This window comes from Ascaphus truei, chromosome 20 (genome assembly GCF_040206685.1).
Source record: "Ascaphus truei isolate aAscTru1 chromosome 20, aAscTru1.hap1, whole genome shotgun sequence".
In the NCBI taxonomy this organism is placed as follows: Eukaryota; Metazoa; Chordata; class Amphibia; order Anura; family Ascaphidae; genus Ascaphus; species Ascaphus truei.
In genome coordinates, this window is record NC_134502.1 from 5359014 (window position 1) to 5376088 (window position 17075).

Below are 17075 nucleotides of genomic sequence, written 5' to 3' on the forward strand. Positions count from 1 at the left end.
TCTTCTGCTTGAAGTCCATAAAGTGACGCTTTGTTTCTGGCTTCCTTTCTAAGGCTGGGGCCATAGAGGGGTGAGGAGTTCCGAGCCGCGCTGACACTGAGGCTCGCCTGCTGAAATCTGCGCGATTTCATGCCCATGCAGGCGAGCCAGCGGGCACCAGCGGAGGCGGGGCGAGACTGAGGGAGGCGGGGCAGTGACATCGCTGGGCCAATCGCCCGCGACGCACCGACGTCAACGTCACGGCGCCGACATCACGCCGACGTGACGTTGCTCCACGCTGATTGGATGTTTTCAGCCGACAGCGCACTGAAAAACAGCTTGGCTGTCGGCTGAAAAATCCAGCGCCTCCGCACGCCTGCGGACGCCCGCGTGAGCCCTCTCTCAAGGCATCCTCATTGAGGATGCAGGGGCTCAGCGCGGAGCGTCCGCATGGCTCAGTGCGACCTGTCCTTCTATGGACTTGGCCTAAGTTGCAACGCAGCAAAGCAAGTCTAGAGAGGGCCTGTTCTCTGTTGTTTGGGAGATGTTCTCTGGGTGAATGAAATGGAAGTTGAGTCACCAAACTGTTTGATTCATCTGTAAAGAGGTCTTTATCCATCATCCTCAGTAAATCTGTCTTCCATTGATGGAGCTGGTTTATCATTGTCTTTTGTTGTCTGCAATGCTGTACATCCTAGACCATTTCCACACTTCTCTCATGTAAAGATATCTCTGTAAGTTTCAGTGATATGCCTTTGTTTCTCCTTGTTGCCAAGTCCTACTTTTATGTTGAAGTGGTTAGGACATGGTTTGAAGAGAGATGCACGTCCATTATCCAATGTTTGTTTATAGGGCATCGACGTTGTCAGGTCTGTGCACTTTGGCAATGCATACGTCACACACAATTACCCATCCCAGGTCAAGACTTTGGGAATACGGGGTGTTATGGGAACCGTTGCGCTGTTTGCGGACTTTGTATACCCTAAAGATATACCTGCCAAGCAGTAGTAAGACCTGAGTCTCTTGGTCTAACAGTGGGACGCGATCAGCTATTCTTCTGAGGTGAGGGTGATGACGTGCCCTGTCTGGTGTGGGAATTTAGCTATTTTCTGGCATCTGACTACACTCGTATAGAGTATGGAGTGGTATCTTTATTCTACAATCTATGGAACACGTGATGTAGCCATTTGCTCTAATACGTGTTGTTTCCATCATTCCTGCGCATGTTCTGAGTGTGTAGGGGGGAAGCATTGTCTCATATATTGTACAAGTCAAAGAACTCTGACCTAACTAAAGATCAGTTGCTTTGATCATCAATGATGGTGTACACTATTATAGCCTTTTCAGGTTGTCACTCGGGGTGTACTACAAGACATATTTTAGAGCAGGATCTCGCATCACCTCCTTCTCCACAAATCTTGATGCACTTGGATGTGACTGATGGTGGTGTTATTTTCTCTTCTCCCGTTTAATTGTCTCTGGATATAAAGCTACTACATGTCAGTGTCACACTCTGTATATTTGATAGCGTCTTTACAGTCTCTGAAGAGGTGACTTGTGGAAGCGCAGCATTTGAAGCAAACTCCAAGTTCCTTGAATAGGCTCCTGGTTTCCTCTATGGTAGTGATGTACTGGGTATCCAGAAATTACCCAGGGGGCTGTGACCCGGTGTCCGGTAATTTCCATTCTGTTCTGTTTCGTTGGTCCTCCTTTGGATAACGGCAGGAGCAGAGCAGCAGAAGAGACTTACCTGTAGCCAGCGGTGGAGGGTGATGAGGACCGCTGCGAAGGATAAGGAGCTGGCTATCCAATATGAATGCTCCTGCTCCGGTAACGTTCCCCGGCTCCCACCGGCACTGGCTGTGATAGGATGTGTTACGCTGCTCCCACTAGTTCAACAATGATGTTCTCTGCTGCCACCGCCACCAGGATGTCTGCCGTTGCTCCCACAATGTTACCGTGGTCGTCCTCACCCTCTCCAGGTAATTCAAAGCTGCCGGGCCCGGGTACTTGGTACCCGGCCTTGCAAATGTTCTATTTTTCCACTGGGCACCCGTTACCCGGCAATTTTCAGGACTTGGTAAAACACTACTCTATGGGTGTCACGTGTGTCATATGGACCGAGAAAGGTGTTCTAGTATTATTGTATCTTGTGACTGGTCTTTCGTTTCTTTAAATAGCTAGTACTAGATATGGTTGGTGTACCTAGGGCTGAAGATGTGGGCTGTTGTAGTTGGGTATGTTGCTCTGTCCATCATATTGGTTCACAACATTGAACGTAAGGTGGAGAAGGGTTTATTGGATGCCTTTTGTGTATGTGTTGGGTATGCGTTATGTGCAATAGTCCTTGCTGAGGGGAACCCTGCAGTCGTGTCTTACGTGCAGTGGATGTAAGGTGACAGTGTGCAAGTATGAGAAAGGGTGTTCTCTGTGTTAAAGTACCTGGATTGCGAGCTTGGTGTAGTGCATCCGTACACATGTGAGTGTGTGCTTCACTGTGGTAGATGTAGCCACCCCATGTAGGGTATGCTTGAAGATGCTGTTCCTCTAATTCATGTGGAGTCTCCATAGCTTTGGCATCTGTAATACCCTCCTCATCGGGTAGAGATGGTGAACTGGCGTTCATACTGGCATGACTTATTAAATAGTCTCTGGTGTGCTGGATCTTCTAAAGCTATTGGATTTCTCCAGTGCTCCCCGCCATCTTGTCTTCCGGCTGTTTCAAAGATCTTGGCTTGGGCTTCAGCAGCGACGGCTTCCTTTTCTACATGTAAACCTCTAAGTTTGCTTCCAAATTGGTGTTCCAACGTGCAGAGGCAGCGGTGGATGCAGCTGTGTCCCTTTGCTCCTCCCCTTCAATATGGGCTCTCTCAAATTTCATGGCTCTTTTCGATAGTAAATGGCCCTTGCACGTGTAGTCATGTTTAAAGACCTCGTTAAATGTCTGGATGTGCCGGAGCTCTGCGAGGTCCTTTCTCCGACTTTTAGCTTCCGTGATTGCACTCTACATGCGGCCGTCGCATTCCAGATCGATTGTTTTTTGTAGGTCTTGCCTCTTGCAGGCTTTCCACAATTATTGGTTCTCGTCAAGTAGGTGATATATGTTTCTGACAGTATTTGGTAACGTGGCTGGTCGGTCCTTAATTTCATCTCTGACAAAAGCCAATCAATTGGGACTATCCGCTCACTAGCAAAATCCTCTATTGTGTCCAAACTCACGGTTGATCAACTTTATCTGTTCTCTCCTTCTTCCTAGTCATGTCCCTTTATTATTTTGTGCTCTCCCTATGCGCTATGTTGTCTTGTCTGTCCCAGGCTCTGTCATTGAATAACTGCATCTGTCCCTAGACATCGGTTCTCAAAGTAACACATACGCACTATGACATTATACAGATGCAGCGGCCGTTATTCGAACAAATCACGGAACCGTTTTCGTGTGCGCTGCTGTACTCCACGCGGCATTAACGTGACCAACCGCCCAGCACAAGTGTTTATCGCGGTTGCTTTGTTTGTGCATGGATTCTGTTTCTATTTGTGCAATGAAATGTAATGTGTACAGAACTGTGCTACTGTGCAACTGTGTCAATTTCAGTGTTTAACACTGTTTAACACTAAAATGCCATTTTCTGCACTCGCGTCTTAAGGCGGGAAGGGGCGGTACAGTTGGAAGAAATCCCGCGCCATGACATGGGTATTCCGAGGTATACAACGCATGAAGTGTTCTTATAACGGCCGCTGCATCTGTACAGCAGCTCTCACCTCTCCAGACAACAGGTAGATGATCTCCTGGGTGTGATTCAAGATCCTCTCAGTCATCTTCTCATTATTAATTTTGTTCATCATCAGAGAGTCAGTCAGATGCTCCAAGAAAGGTCTCTGAGACAAAAGATAACATGGGAGATGTCAGAAGTACAGATATAGGGAATAAGGGCATTTTCTGTCTGTGTCACTGTGCATTTTGAAGTACAGAGAAGAAAGACTATGGTGCATATCTATCTATGTCTCTTTGCATTGGGAGGGATAGATATGAGGAAGTCATCAGCTCCTTGTACTTTTTCATCATCAGTGAATTACTTAGGAACTCCAAGAATGAGCTCTGGTCCTTGTGGGAGTGTTTCTCCACTTGGTGACCTCTGCAGTTAGGAATAGTGACTGTACTTGTCCTATCACATCAATAATAGGAGAGAGACCAACCTGAAATACTATGTGGAAAGTTACCATATTTCAGGAATCCTTAAACAAGACACTATCCTGCACTAAAATATAATCTGTGCTACTTTATTTAAAAGATAATACGAGGGGTGCCATTATGACCTTCTGTAGAAGCCCTCACCTCTCCAGTTAGAAGGTAGATGATGTCTAAGATGTGATTCAAGATTCCTTCAGCTAGCTGCTTCTTGTCCATCATAATCGAGTTAGTCAGATGCTCCATGGTGGGCTCTGGAAGCAAACAGAATGGGTAAGATCTACAGATCTCAAGCAATAATGGCTTTCTCTGTTTGTGTCACTGTGAGGGACAGAAGAGAAAGACTATGGGACCTCTCTATCTGTGAAACCTTATAGTGGGAGGGACAGACGTGAGGAAGTGATCTGATTCTTGTCATTGTTCATCACCAACGAGTTATTCAGATACTCTAAAAATGCTTCTGGTTCCTGAGGAGGCGTTTCAACACATGGTGGTGACCTCTGCAGTTAGGGATATGACTGTACTTGTCCTTCAGAGCAATATCAAGAAGTGAGAGGTAGGCAGAGACAGAGACCAGCTTGGGAGACAATGGAGAAAGCTAGAAATCTCAAACAGGACAGGATCATGCACTAGCACAGGGGAGCGCAAACTTATCTCCCCAAACCCCCCTACCTGCTCCCCCCCCCCCCTCTCCGTTCAGCTCCAGCATCAAATGACAGGTCATTTGATGCCTGGTTGCCATGGCGATGTGTCGCTGGAATGCAAAATAAGTGAAGTTACAGCGGCCTCACGCGATCCCCGGCATTTAATTTAAATGTCTTCGGGGAAGCGCGTGGCCTCTAACTGCCAACCCCCCCCCCCCTCACCCCAGAAATGATTGTGCGCCCCTGCACCAACATGTAAAACAGTCGTCTGAAAAAGAAAGTACACCCTCTTTGAATTCTATGGTTTTACATATCAGGTCATAATAACAATCGTCTGTTCCTTAGCAGGTCTTAAAATTAGGTTAATACAACCTCAGATGAACAACAACACATGACATATTACACCGTGTCATGATTTATTTAACAAAAATAAAGCCAAAATGGAGAAGCTATGTGTTAAAAACTAAGTACACCCTTACTGCTTCCATAGGAATAAAGATGCTAAGTAGCAGACTGGTGCTGCTAATCAAATGCCCTTGATTAATTGATCATCAGCAAGTGGGACCACCTCTATAAAAGCCGACGTTTTAGCAGTTTGCTGATCTGGAGCATTCAGGTGTGTGTTAACACAATGCCAAGGAGGAAAGACATCAGCAATGATCTTAGAGAAGAAATTGTTGCTGCCCATCCATCTGGGAAGAATATAAGGCCATTTTCAAACAATTTAAAGTCCATCATTCTACAGCGAGAAAGATTATTCAAAAGTAGGAAACATTCAAGACAGTTGCCAATATTCCTAGGAGTAGACGTCCCAGCAAATTCACCCCAAAGTCAGACCGTGCAATGCTCAAAGAAATTGCAAAAAACCTAAGAGTTACATCTCAGACTCTACAGGCCTCAGTTAGCATGTTAAAGTTCATGACAGTACAATTAGAAAAAGACTGAACAAGTATGGTTTGTTTGGATGGGTTGCCAGGAGAAAGCCTCTTCTCTCTAAAAAGAACATGGCTTAGTTTTGCAAAGTTGCATCTGAACAAACCACAAGACTTCAGGAACAATGTCCCAGACGAGACCAAAATGGAGATGTTTGGCCATAATGCACAGCGCCACGTTTGTGAAAACCAAACACAGCCTATCAGCACAAACACCTCATACCAACTGTCAAGTACGGTGGTGGAGGGGTGATGATTTGGCCTTGTTTTGCAGCCACGGGACCTGGAAACCTTGCAGACATTGAGTCGACCATGAACTCCTCCGTATACCAAAGTATTCTAGCATCAAATGTGAGGCCATCTGTCCGACAGCTAAAGCTTGGCCGAAATTGGGTCATGTAACAGAACATTGATCCCAAGCATACCACCAAATCTACAACAGAATGGCTGGAAAAGAATCAAGGTGTTGCAATGGCCCAGTCAAAGTCCAGACCTCAACTCGATTGAAATGCTGTGGCTGGACCTTAAGAGAGCTGTGCATAAACAAATGCCCACAAACCTCAATGAACTGAAGCAATGTTGTAAAGAAGAGTGGGCCAAGATTCCTCCACAACGATGTGAGAGACTGATAAAGTCATACAGAAAACGATTACTTCAAGTTATTGCTGCTAAAGGTGGTTCTACAAGCTATTGAACCATAAGGTATACTTAGTTTTTCACACATGGCTTCTCCATTTTGGCTTTATTTTTGTTAAATAAATCATGACACGGTGTAATGTGTCATGTGTTGTTGTTCATCTGAGGTTGTATTAACCTAATTTTTAGACCTTGCTAAGGAGCAGACGATTGTTATTATGTCCTGATATGTAAAACCATAGAATTCAAAGAGGGTGTACTTTCTTTTTCACAGAACTGTATTACATGTTGGTGCAGGGGTGCACAATCATTTCTGGGGGAAGGGGGTGGCAGTTTCAATGGCCTCACGCTTCCCCAAAGTCATTTAAATTAAATGCTGGGGATCGCATGAGGCCGCTGTAACTTCACTTATCTTGCATTCCAGCGACACATCGCTACGGCAACCAGGCATCAAATAACCAGTTGCGTCATTTGATGCTGGAGCTGAACGGAGAGTGGGGGGGGGGGGGGAGTAGGCAGGGGGGTGCAGGGAGAAAAGTTTGCGCTCCCCTGTGCTAGTGCATGATCCTGTCCTGTTTGAGATTTCTAGCTTACTCCATACTCTCCCAAGCTGGTCTCTGTCTCTGCCTACCTCTCACTTCTTGATATTGCTGTAAGGACAAGTAAAGTCATATCACTAACTGCAGAGGTCACCACCACATGCTGAAACTCTTCCAGAGGAACCAGAAGCATTGTTAGAGTATCTGAATAACTCGTTGGTGATGAACAATGACAAGAAGCAGATCACTTCCTCACATCTGTCTCTCCCACTGTAAAGTGCCACAGATCGAGAGGACCCATAGTCCAGGCCTGCACAACTCGTAAAGTGCGAAGGGCCGAACTGCTCCAAGGAAAAAAAAAATTGGGCCACACGGGTAAAATCATCATCATCATCATCATCATCATCATCATCTCTCCTCCAGCACCTATCATCATCATCTCTCCCCCAGCACCCCTCATCATCCTCATATCTCCCCCAGCACCCTTCATCATCATCCTCATATCTCCCCCAGAACCCAACACTATCAACCTTTGCGATACTCCCATCTATCTCTCATACTCCCATCTCTCCCCCTCACCCACACACAATACACCCCTCCACATCAAACACACAATACCCCCCTCCACATCAAACACACAATACCCCCCTGCACACCACACACATCCCACCCGCCCTGCAGCTCACATCCCTCTCCCCCCTGCACCTCACATCCCTCTCCCCCCCTGCACCTCACATCCCTCTCCCCCCTTGCACCTCACATCCCTCTCCCCCCTTGCACCTCACATCCCTCTCCCCCCTTGCACCTCACATCCCTCTCCCCCCTTGCACCTCACATCCCTCTCCCCCCTTGCACCTCACATCCCTCTCCCCCTTGCACCTCACATCCCTCTCCCCCCTTGCACCTCACATCCCTCTCCCCCTTGCACCTCACATCCCTCTTCCCCCTTGCATCTCACATCCCTCTCCCCCTTGCACCTCACATCCCTCTCCCCCTTGCACCACACATCCCTCTGCCCCCCTTGCACCTCACATCCCTCTGCCCCCCTTGCACCTCACATCCCTCTCCCCCCTTGCCACCTCACATCACTCTCCCCCCCTTGCACCTCACATCACTCTCCCCCCTTGAACCTCACATCACTCTCCCCCCCTTGCACCTCACATCACTCTCCCCCCCTTGCACCTCACATCACTCTCCCCGCCTTGCACCTCACATCACTCTCCCCCCCTTGCACCTCACTTCACTCTCCCCCCCTTGCACCTCACATCACTCTCCCCCCCTTGCACCTCACATCACTCTCCCCGCCTTGCACCTCACATCACTCTCCCCCCCTTGCACCTCACATCACTCTCCCCGCCTTGCACCTCACATCACTCTCCCCCCCTTGCACCTCATTTCACTCTCCCCCCCTTGCACCTCACATCACTCTCCCCCCCTTGCACCTCACATCACTCTCCCCCCCTTGCACCTCACATCACTCTCCCCCCCTTGTACCTCACATCACTCTCCCCCCCTTGTACCTCACATCACTCTCCCCCCCTTGCACCTCACATCACTCTCCCCCCCTTGCACCTCACATCACTCTCCCCCCTTGGGTGGGTGACAGTGACTGGGTGACAGTGAGTGGGTGGGGACACAGTGACTGGGTGGGACACAGTGACTGGGTGGGTGGGTGGGTGACAGTGACTGGGTGGGTGGGTGGTTGACAGTGACTGGGTGGGTGGGTGGTTGACAGTGACTGGGTGGGTGGTTGACAGTGACTGGGTGGGACACAGTGACTGGGTGGGACACAGTGACTGGGTGGGTGGGTGACAGTGACTGGGTGGGTGGGTGACAGTGACTGGGTGGGTGACAGTGACTGGGTGGGTGGGTGACAGTGACACTTGACAGTGACTGGGTGGGTGGGTGACAGTGACTGGGTGGGTGGGTGGGTGGGTGACAGTGACTGGGTGGGTGGGTGGGTGGGTGACAGTGACTGGGTGGGTGGGTGGGTGGGTGACAGTGACTGGGTGGTGACAGACTGGGTGGGTGGGTGACAGTGACTGGGTTGGTGGGTGGTTGACAGTGACTGGGTGGGTGGGACACAGTGACTGGTGGGACACAGTGACTGGGTGGGTGGGACACAGTGACTGGGTGGGTGGGACACAGTGACTGGGTGGGTGGGACACAGTGACTGGGTGGGTGGGACACAGTGACTGGGTGGGTGGGACACAGTGACTGGGTGGGTGGGACACAGTGACTGGGTGGGTGGGGACACAGTGACTGGGTGGGTGGGGACACAGTGACTGGGTGGGTGGGACACAGTGACTGGGTGGGTGGGATACAGTGACTGGGTGACAGTGACTGAGAGACAGTGACTGGGAGACAGTGACTGGGAGACAGGTGACTGGGAGACAGTGACTGGGAGACAGTGACTGGGAGACAGTGACTGGGTGGGTGACTGGGAGACAGTGACTGGGTGGGTGACAGGGAGACAGTGACTGGGTGGGTGACAGGGAGACAGTGACTGGGTGGGTGACAGGGAGACAGTGACTGGGTGGGTGACAGGGTGACAGTGACTGGGTGGGTGACAGGGTGACAGTGACTGGGTGGGTGACAGTGACTGGGTGGGTGACAGTGACTGGGTGGGAGACAGTGACTGGGTGGGTGGGTGACAGTGACTGGGTGGGTGACAGTGACTGGTGGGTGACAGTGACTGGGTGGGTGACAGTGACTGGGTGGGTGACAGTGACTGGGTGGGTGACAGTGACTATGACAGTGACTGGGTGGGTGGGTGACAGTGACTGGGTGGGTGACAGTGACTGGGTGGGTGACAGTGACGGTGTGGGACACAGTGACTGGGTGGGAAGAGTGACTGGGTGGGACACAGTGACTGGGTGGGTGACTGGGGTGGGTGGGTGAAAGTGACACTGACAGTGGGTGGGTGACAGTGACTGGGTGGGTGACAGTGACTGGGTGGGTGGGTGGGTGACAGTGACTGGGTGGGTGGGTGACAGTGACTGGGTGGGTGACAGTGACTGGGTGGGTGGGTGGGTGACTGACTGGGTGGGTGACAGTGACTGGGTGGGTGACAGTGACTGGGTGGATAGGTGGGTGACAGTGACTGGGTGGGTGACAGTGACTGGGTGGGTGACAGTGACAGTGTGGGACACAGTGACTGGGTGGGAAGAGTGACTGGGTGGGACACAGTGACTGGGTGGGTGGGTGACAGTGACACTGACAGTGACTGGGTGGGTGGGTGACAGTGACTGGGTGGTGGGTGACAGTGACTGGGTGGGTGACAGTGATTGGGTGGGTGACAGTGACTGGGTGGGTGACAGTGACTGGGTGGGTGGGTGACAGTGACTTGACAGTGACTGGGTGACAGTGACTGGGTGGGTGGGTGACAGTGGGTGGGTGGGTGACAGTGACTGGGTGGGTGACAGTGACTTGACAGTGACTGGGTGGGTGGGTGACAGTGACTGGGTGGGTGACAGTGACTGGGTGGATAGGTGGGTGACAGTGACTGGGTGGGTGACAGTGACTGGGTGGGTTACAGTGACTGGGTGGGTGACAGTGACTGGGTGGGTGACAGTGACTGGGTGGGTGACAGTGACTATGACAGTGACTGGGTGGGTGACAGTGACTGGGTGGGTGACAGTGACTGGGTGGGTGACAGTGACGGGTGGGACACAGTGACTGGGTGGGAAGAGTGACAGGGTGGGACACAGTGGGTGGGTGGTACACAGTGACTGGGTGGGTGGGTGGTACACAGTGACTGGGTGGGTGGGTGGTACACAGTGACTTGGTACACAGTGACTGGGTGGGTGGGTGGTACACAGTGACTGGGTGGTACACAGTGACTGGGTGGGTGGGTGGTACACAGTGACTGGGTGGGTGGTACACAGTGACTGGGTGGGTGGGTGGGACACAGTGACTGGGTGGGACACAGTGACTGGGTGGGTGGGTGACTGGGTGACACTGACAGTGACTGGGTGGGTGGGTGACAGTGACTGGGTGGGTGGGTGACAGTGACTGGGTGGGTGGGTGACAGTGACTGGGTGGGTGGGTGACAGTGACTGGGTGGGTGACAGTGACTGGGTGGGTGGGTGACAGTGACTTGACAGTGACTGGGTGGGTGGGTGACAGTGGGTGGGTGGGTGACAGTGACTGGGTGGGTGACAGTGACTTGACAGTGACTGGGTGGGTGGGTGACAGTGACTTGGGTGACAGTGACTTGGGTGACAGTGACTAACAGTGACAGTGACTTACCTTGACCGGGTGGGTGCAGGTTGCCGCTGGACGCTTGCTCCTCCTGCCCCCGATATCCCTGCGGCAGCTGCCCGGGACAGGAGGTGGGCTTGGGGGCGCGGACGTGGAGGAGGGCACGGGAGGTGAGCTCGTGGGGGACGCGAGAAGCTGGCCGCGGAGGGAAGCGGTGAGCAGGCCGGAGGAATAGCTGAATTAATTATTACTTCCCCCTCTGCCCCATGTTGGGAGCAGGGGGGGGGGAGCGGGCCCGCAGAGGAGCTGAGTGTTGCTTCCCCCTCCGCCCCACGTTGCCCGGCGCGCAGGGAATCGGCGCCATTTTTTTTATTTTATTTATTTAATTCATTTATTTGTCGCCCGGCCGGATTCATCGCGGGCCGCACAGAGAGGCCAGGCGGGCCGTATGTTGTGCAGGCCTGCCCATAGTCTCTCTTCTGTTCCTCACAGTAACACCATAGAATTCATAGAGGGTGAACTTTCTTATTCACACAACTGTAAGTGCAACATTATATAGGAATAATGAGTGTGGGAGAGGTGTGATAAAAACCAGTAGAGCCGACAGAGCGTGTCTGCGAGTGCGTGCGTCAGAGCTGAGTGCGTCTAGGGGGGGGGAGGGATGTGATGGGGAGAGGGGGGTAAAGAAAGTGTGGGGAAAGGGGTGGTTAGGAGAGAGGGGGTGTGTGTGAGGGGGGCAATCCATGTGAGGGGGGCAGTCTGCGTGAGGGGGGCAGTCTGCGTGAGGGGGGGCAGTCTGCGTGAGGGGGGGCAGTCTGCGTGAGGGGGGGCAGTCTGTGTGAGGGGGGCAGTCTGTGTGAGGGGGGGGGGCAGTCTGTGTGAGGGGGGAGCAGTCTGTGAAAGGGCCAACATCCATTGCAATCAGATATCACAACTCTGTATATAATATTCTCTGTTTCTGTATTTCTTATAAACCTTTAAAAGCTTGTAACATGTCCCCTGTGTATTGGTGCAATAACAGGTCTCATACCCCCTTCCATGTATGTTACACACACAGCTTCCCCCCTTCTCTGCCCCTCACCCAGTAAGAATATTTAGCAGCAGCCATTCCCATGTGAGGTGGGTGCATGAAGCCCCCATGTAATAGTCAGGTCTCTGCACACAGTGTAACAGGAGATTAATGTAATCAGAGCCTCTGTGTAACTATATTACATACACATAAGAAACACATCACCTCCTACCTGGGGGCAGCTGCAGCACGTGGGGGAGGGGAAGGACTCTGTGCTCTGATTGGCTGCGATCTGAGTAATGTCATGCGCTCCCAAGTGATTCTGGGATTTGTAGTCCTGCTGCCTTCAGAATTACAAAATAGGATCAGAAGCAGGACTACAACTCCCAGAAGCCCCTGCTGAGAAGGAAATCAAAAGCCAGATAGCAGCCAATTCGTGCAAAGGCTCAGGGTGTCAGCATTCATTGGCTGCTGTGTGCCATGTGATCTCTTTCCTTGTCACCATTGGCTTCTGTGAGGTGTAGTCCTGAACCAATTGGGGACATGGAAAGAGATCACATGGCACACAGCAGCCAATGAATGACACCCTGAGCATCTGTACGAATTGCCTGCTATCTGGCTTTTGAGTCCTTTCCTTCTCAGCAAGTTCTTCTGGGAATTGTAGTCCTGCTTGTGATCCTATTTTGTAATTCTGAAGGCAGCAGGACCACAAATCCCAGAATCCCTTGAGAGCTCATGACATCACTCAGAGCTCAGCCAATCAGAGCACAGAGCCCCTCCCCCACATGCTGCGGCTGCCCCCAGGTAGGAGGTGATGTGTTTCTTATGTGTATGTAATATAGTTACACAGAGGCTCTGATTACATTAATCTCCTGTTACACTGTGTGCAGAGACCTGACTATTACATGGGGGCTTCATGCACCCACCTCACATGGGAATGGCTGCTGCTAAATATTCTTACTGGGTGAGGGGCAGAGAAGGGGGGAAGCTGTGTGTGTAACATACATGGAAGGGGGTATGAGACCTGTTATTGCACCAATACACAGGGGACATGTTACAAGATTTTAACGGTTTATAAGAAATACAGAAACAGAGAATATTATATACAGAGTTGTGATATCTGATTGTAATGGATGTTGGCCCTCACACAGACTGCCCTCCCCTCACACAGACTGCCCCCTCTCACACAGACTGCCCCCCCTCACGCAGACTGCCCCCTCACACAGACTGCCCCCCCTCACACAGACTGCCCCCCCTCACACAGACTGCCCCCCCTCACACAGACTGCCCCCCCTCACACAGACTGCCCCCCCTCACGCAGACTGCCCCCCTCACGCAGACTGCCCCCCTCACGCAGACTGCCCCCCCTCACACAGACTGCCCCCCCGCCTCACACAGACTGCCTTCCTCACGCAGACTGCCACCCCCCTCACGCAGACTGCACCCCTTCACACTCCCCCTCACTACTAGCCACACCTTTCCCCGCACCCACCATTTCTCCAACACACCATCATCCCCCCCCCCCTCTAGACGCGCTCGACTCTGACGCACGCACTCGCAGACACGCTCGGTCGGCTCTATTGGTTTTTATCACACCTCTCCCATCACTCATTCTTATATAATGTAGCACTTCCACTTGTGTGAAAAAGAAAGTTCACCCTCTTTGAATTCTATGGTTTTACATATCAGGACATAACAATCGTCTGTTCCTTAGCAGGTCTTACAATTAGGTAAATAGTACCTCAGATGAACATCAGCAAATGACATATTACACCGTGTCATGATTTATTTAACAAAAATAAAGCCAAAATGGAGAAGCCATGTGTGAAAAACTAAGTATACCTTATGATTCAATAGCTTGTAGAACCATCTTTAGCAGCAATAACTTGAAGTAATCGTTTTCTGTATGACTTTCTCAGTCTCTCACATCGTTGTGGAGGATTTTTGGCCCTCTCTTCTTTACAACGTTGCTTCAGTTCATTGAGGTTTGTGGGCATTTGTTTATGCACAGCTCTATTAAGGTCCAGCCACAGCATTTCAATCGGGTTGAGGTCTGGACTTTGACTGGGCCATTGCAACACCTTGATTCTTTTCTTTTTCAGTCATTCTGTTGTAGATTTGGTGGTATGCTTGGGATCATTGTCCTGTTGCATGACCAAATTTTGGCCAAGCTTTAGCTGTCGGACAGATGGCCTCACATTTGACTCTATAATACTTTGGTATACAGAGGATTTCATGGTCGACTCAATGACTGCAAGGTTTCCAGGTCCTGTGGATGCAAAACAAGGCCAAATCATCACCCCTCCACCACCGTGCTTGACAGTTGGTATGAGGTGTTTGTGCTGATATGCTGTGTTTAGTTTTCGCCAAATGTGGCGCTGTGCATTATGGCCAAACATCTCCATTTGGCAACTGTCTTGAATGTTTCCCACTTTTGAATAATCTTTCTCACTGTAGAATGATGGACTTTAAATTGTTTGGAAATGGCCTTATAACCCTTCCCAGATTGATGGGCAGCAACAATTTCTTCTCTAAGATCATTGCTGATGTCGTTCCTCCTTGGCATTGTGTTAACACACACCTGAATGCTCCAGACCAGCAAACTGCTAAATTGTTAGCTTTTATACAGGTGGTCCCACTTGCTGATGATCAATTAATCAAGGACATTTGATTAGCAGCACCTGTCTGCTACTTAGCATCTTAATTCCTATGGAAGCAGTAAGGGTGTACAGGCATACCCCGGTTTAAGGACACTCAGTTTAAGTACACTCACGAGTAAGGACATATCGCCCAATAGGCAAACGGCAGCTCACGCATGCGCCTGTCAGCACATCCGGAACAGAAATATCGGCTCCCTACCTGTACCGAAGCTTTGCGCAAGCGGGAAGACTATAGAGCCTGTTACACACGTGTTATTTACTTTGGTTATGCATGTATATGACGATTGCAGTATAGTACATGCATCAATAAGTGGAAAAAAAAGGTAGTGCTTAATTTTTTTTTGTATCACTTTTTTTTTTTATTGAGAACAACATACATCCAAATGATAACGACAATGTCATAGGCACATGACATGACTTTTCAACTGAGTTAAACAACATGTTGTCCCAAAATGGGTATTTTTCAGTTGGTGGGGGGGGAGGGGCAAGGTCTAAGGGGGGGAAGAAATACTGGGGGGGGAGGTTTGGGGGGAGGATGGGGGAACTCTGTTTTCTTCCTCCCTTTCCATCAGTACGAGGACGGCCTAATGCGGGCCGCTCCAGGGGTCCCAGGTATTCCGAAACTGTGGCATTTTTTTATTGAGCATTGCTGTAAGTTTATCCATGGCCATGACCTCGTCTATTCTTCTCAACACCGTGTTTCTCGCTGGGGCTTTGGTGTGTTTCCACGCCGCTGCTATTGAGCATCTGGCTGCGGTTAGGATAGCTGATACTAGTCTACTCGGGGGGGGGGGGTCGTCTATAGGTTTGCTCAGCACGAAGGTCAAGGGGTCCAGGGGGAAAAGAAGCCCCGTAGTTTCTTGTAGAAGCTTCTGGATCTTTGTCCAGTACCTCTGAATCTCCATGTCCCCCTTTTGGCCACATCCCCTCTAGCACAGGTCGGGAGTGCCGGGGAAGATCTGGCTCAGCCTAGCCGGGGTCAGGTACCACTGGAATAGTATTTTATATATGTTCTCTTTTGTCACTGTACAGATTGAGGTCTTTGTGGCCAACTCCCAGATATCCACCCACTCGTCCATATCTATCTGTACATTGAGGTCCTCTGACCATTTTTGCATATACTTGTGGATTGGGGGGCTGGTTGCCGACTCCATCCCCCTATAGATCTCTGAGATCAGACCTCTCTGGTAGGAGCCCTTGCCGCAAAGGGATTCAAACCTGGTTAATGGGGGGAATTTAGCGTTTGGGGCTAGGGATAGAAGGAAGTGCCTAATTTGCAGAAATTTGAACAGATGGAGACCTTGGTGTTTATGTTTGTCGCGGAGTTCTTGAAAGGAGAGGATCTCCTCGTTTTTCAGCAGATCGGCAATCAGCCTTATTCCTAGACCTTGGAATTGGTCGAATTGTTTTTTGGAACACCCAGGAAGTGTGGGTTTCCAAAGATGGGGGTAAGTTGGGATGGGGTAGCTAGCAGGCCATATTTCCCTTTGTTCTTGAGCCAGACATCCCATGTGCATCTCATTGCCGCCAGAGCGAATCGCCGTGGTCCTCCCTCCCTTCCCACAGGAGACCAGAGATGGACCTGGAGGGTGGCAGGTGCAGCATGATGTGATTCGATCGCTAGCCAGCAGGTGGAGGCCGGGTCGTAGTTCCAAACTACAGCCTGCTTCAACTGGGCCGCCGAATAGTATCTGATCACGTCGGAGACCCCCACACCTCCTCTTGTCTTGGGGGACAACATCACAGACCTTGGTACTCTTGGCCGTTTATCATTCCAAATGAATTGGAACATAAGGGCCTGGATATGTTTCAGGGCTGCGATTGGGACGGGGACAGAGAGTGTTTGGAAGAAATAAAGAAGTCTCGGCAGGATGTTCATTTTTATTGATATAATTCTTCCAAACCAGGAAATTTGGAGCTTTTTCCATTTCTCCAGGTCTTTTTTGATTTGGTCAAACAAGAGGGGGTAGTTGGATTGGTATAGGGAGCTATAGGTGCTTGAGATTCTGACTCCTAGGTATTTAATACGGGTAGTGCTCCATCGATATTTATAGTTAGCTTGTAGGAGTCTCCATTCCTGGTCTAATAGGGATACGTTTAGAGCTTCTGACTTGTCCATATTGACTTTGTAGTCAGATACTGTGCCGAATTGGGATAGCACTCTTTGGAGATTGGGGAGGGAGACGTGGGGGTCCGCGAGGGTCAGGATCACATCATCAGCAAATAAAGAGATTTTGTATTCTGTTTCGCCAATTCTAATACCTTTAATGCTCTGATCTTCCCTAAT

General features: G+C 50.4%; 1 protein-coding gene across 1 annotated transcript in view; it reads right to left on the bottom strand.

Annotated features, from left to right (window-relative positions):
* Positions 1-11721, bottom strand: part of LOC142471213 (uncharacterized) — a 41776-nt gene extending 30055 nt beyond the window's left edge. The window contains 3 exon segments of the mRNA XM_075578009.1: positions 3739-3855; positions 4313-4419; positions 11168-11721. Of these exon segments, the coding sequence (XP_075434124.1) occupies positions 3739-3855; positions 4313-4411 (216 nt within the window). The 5' untranslated portion in view covers positions 4412-4419; positions 11168-11721.
* Between the last annotated feature and the right edge of the window lie 5354 nt (positions 11722-17075).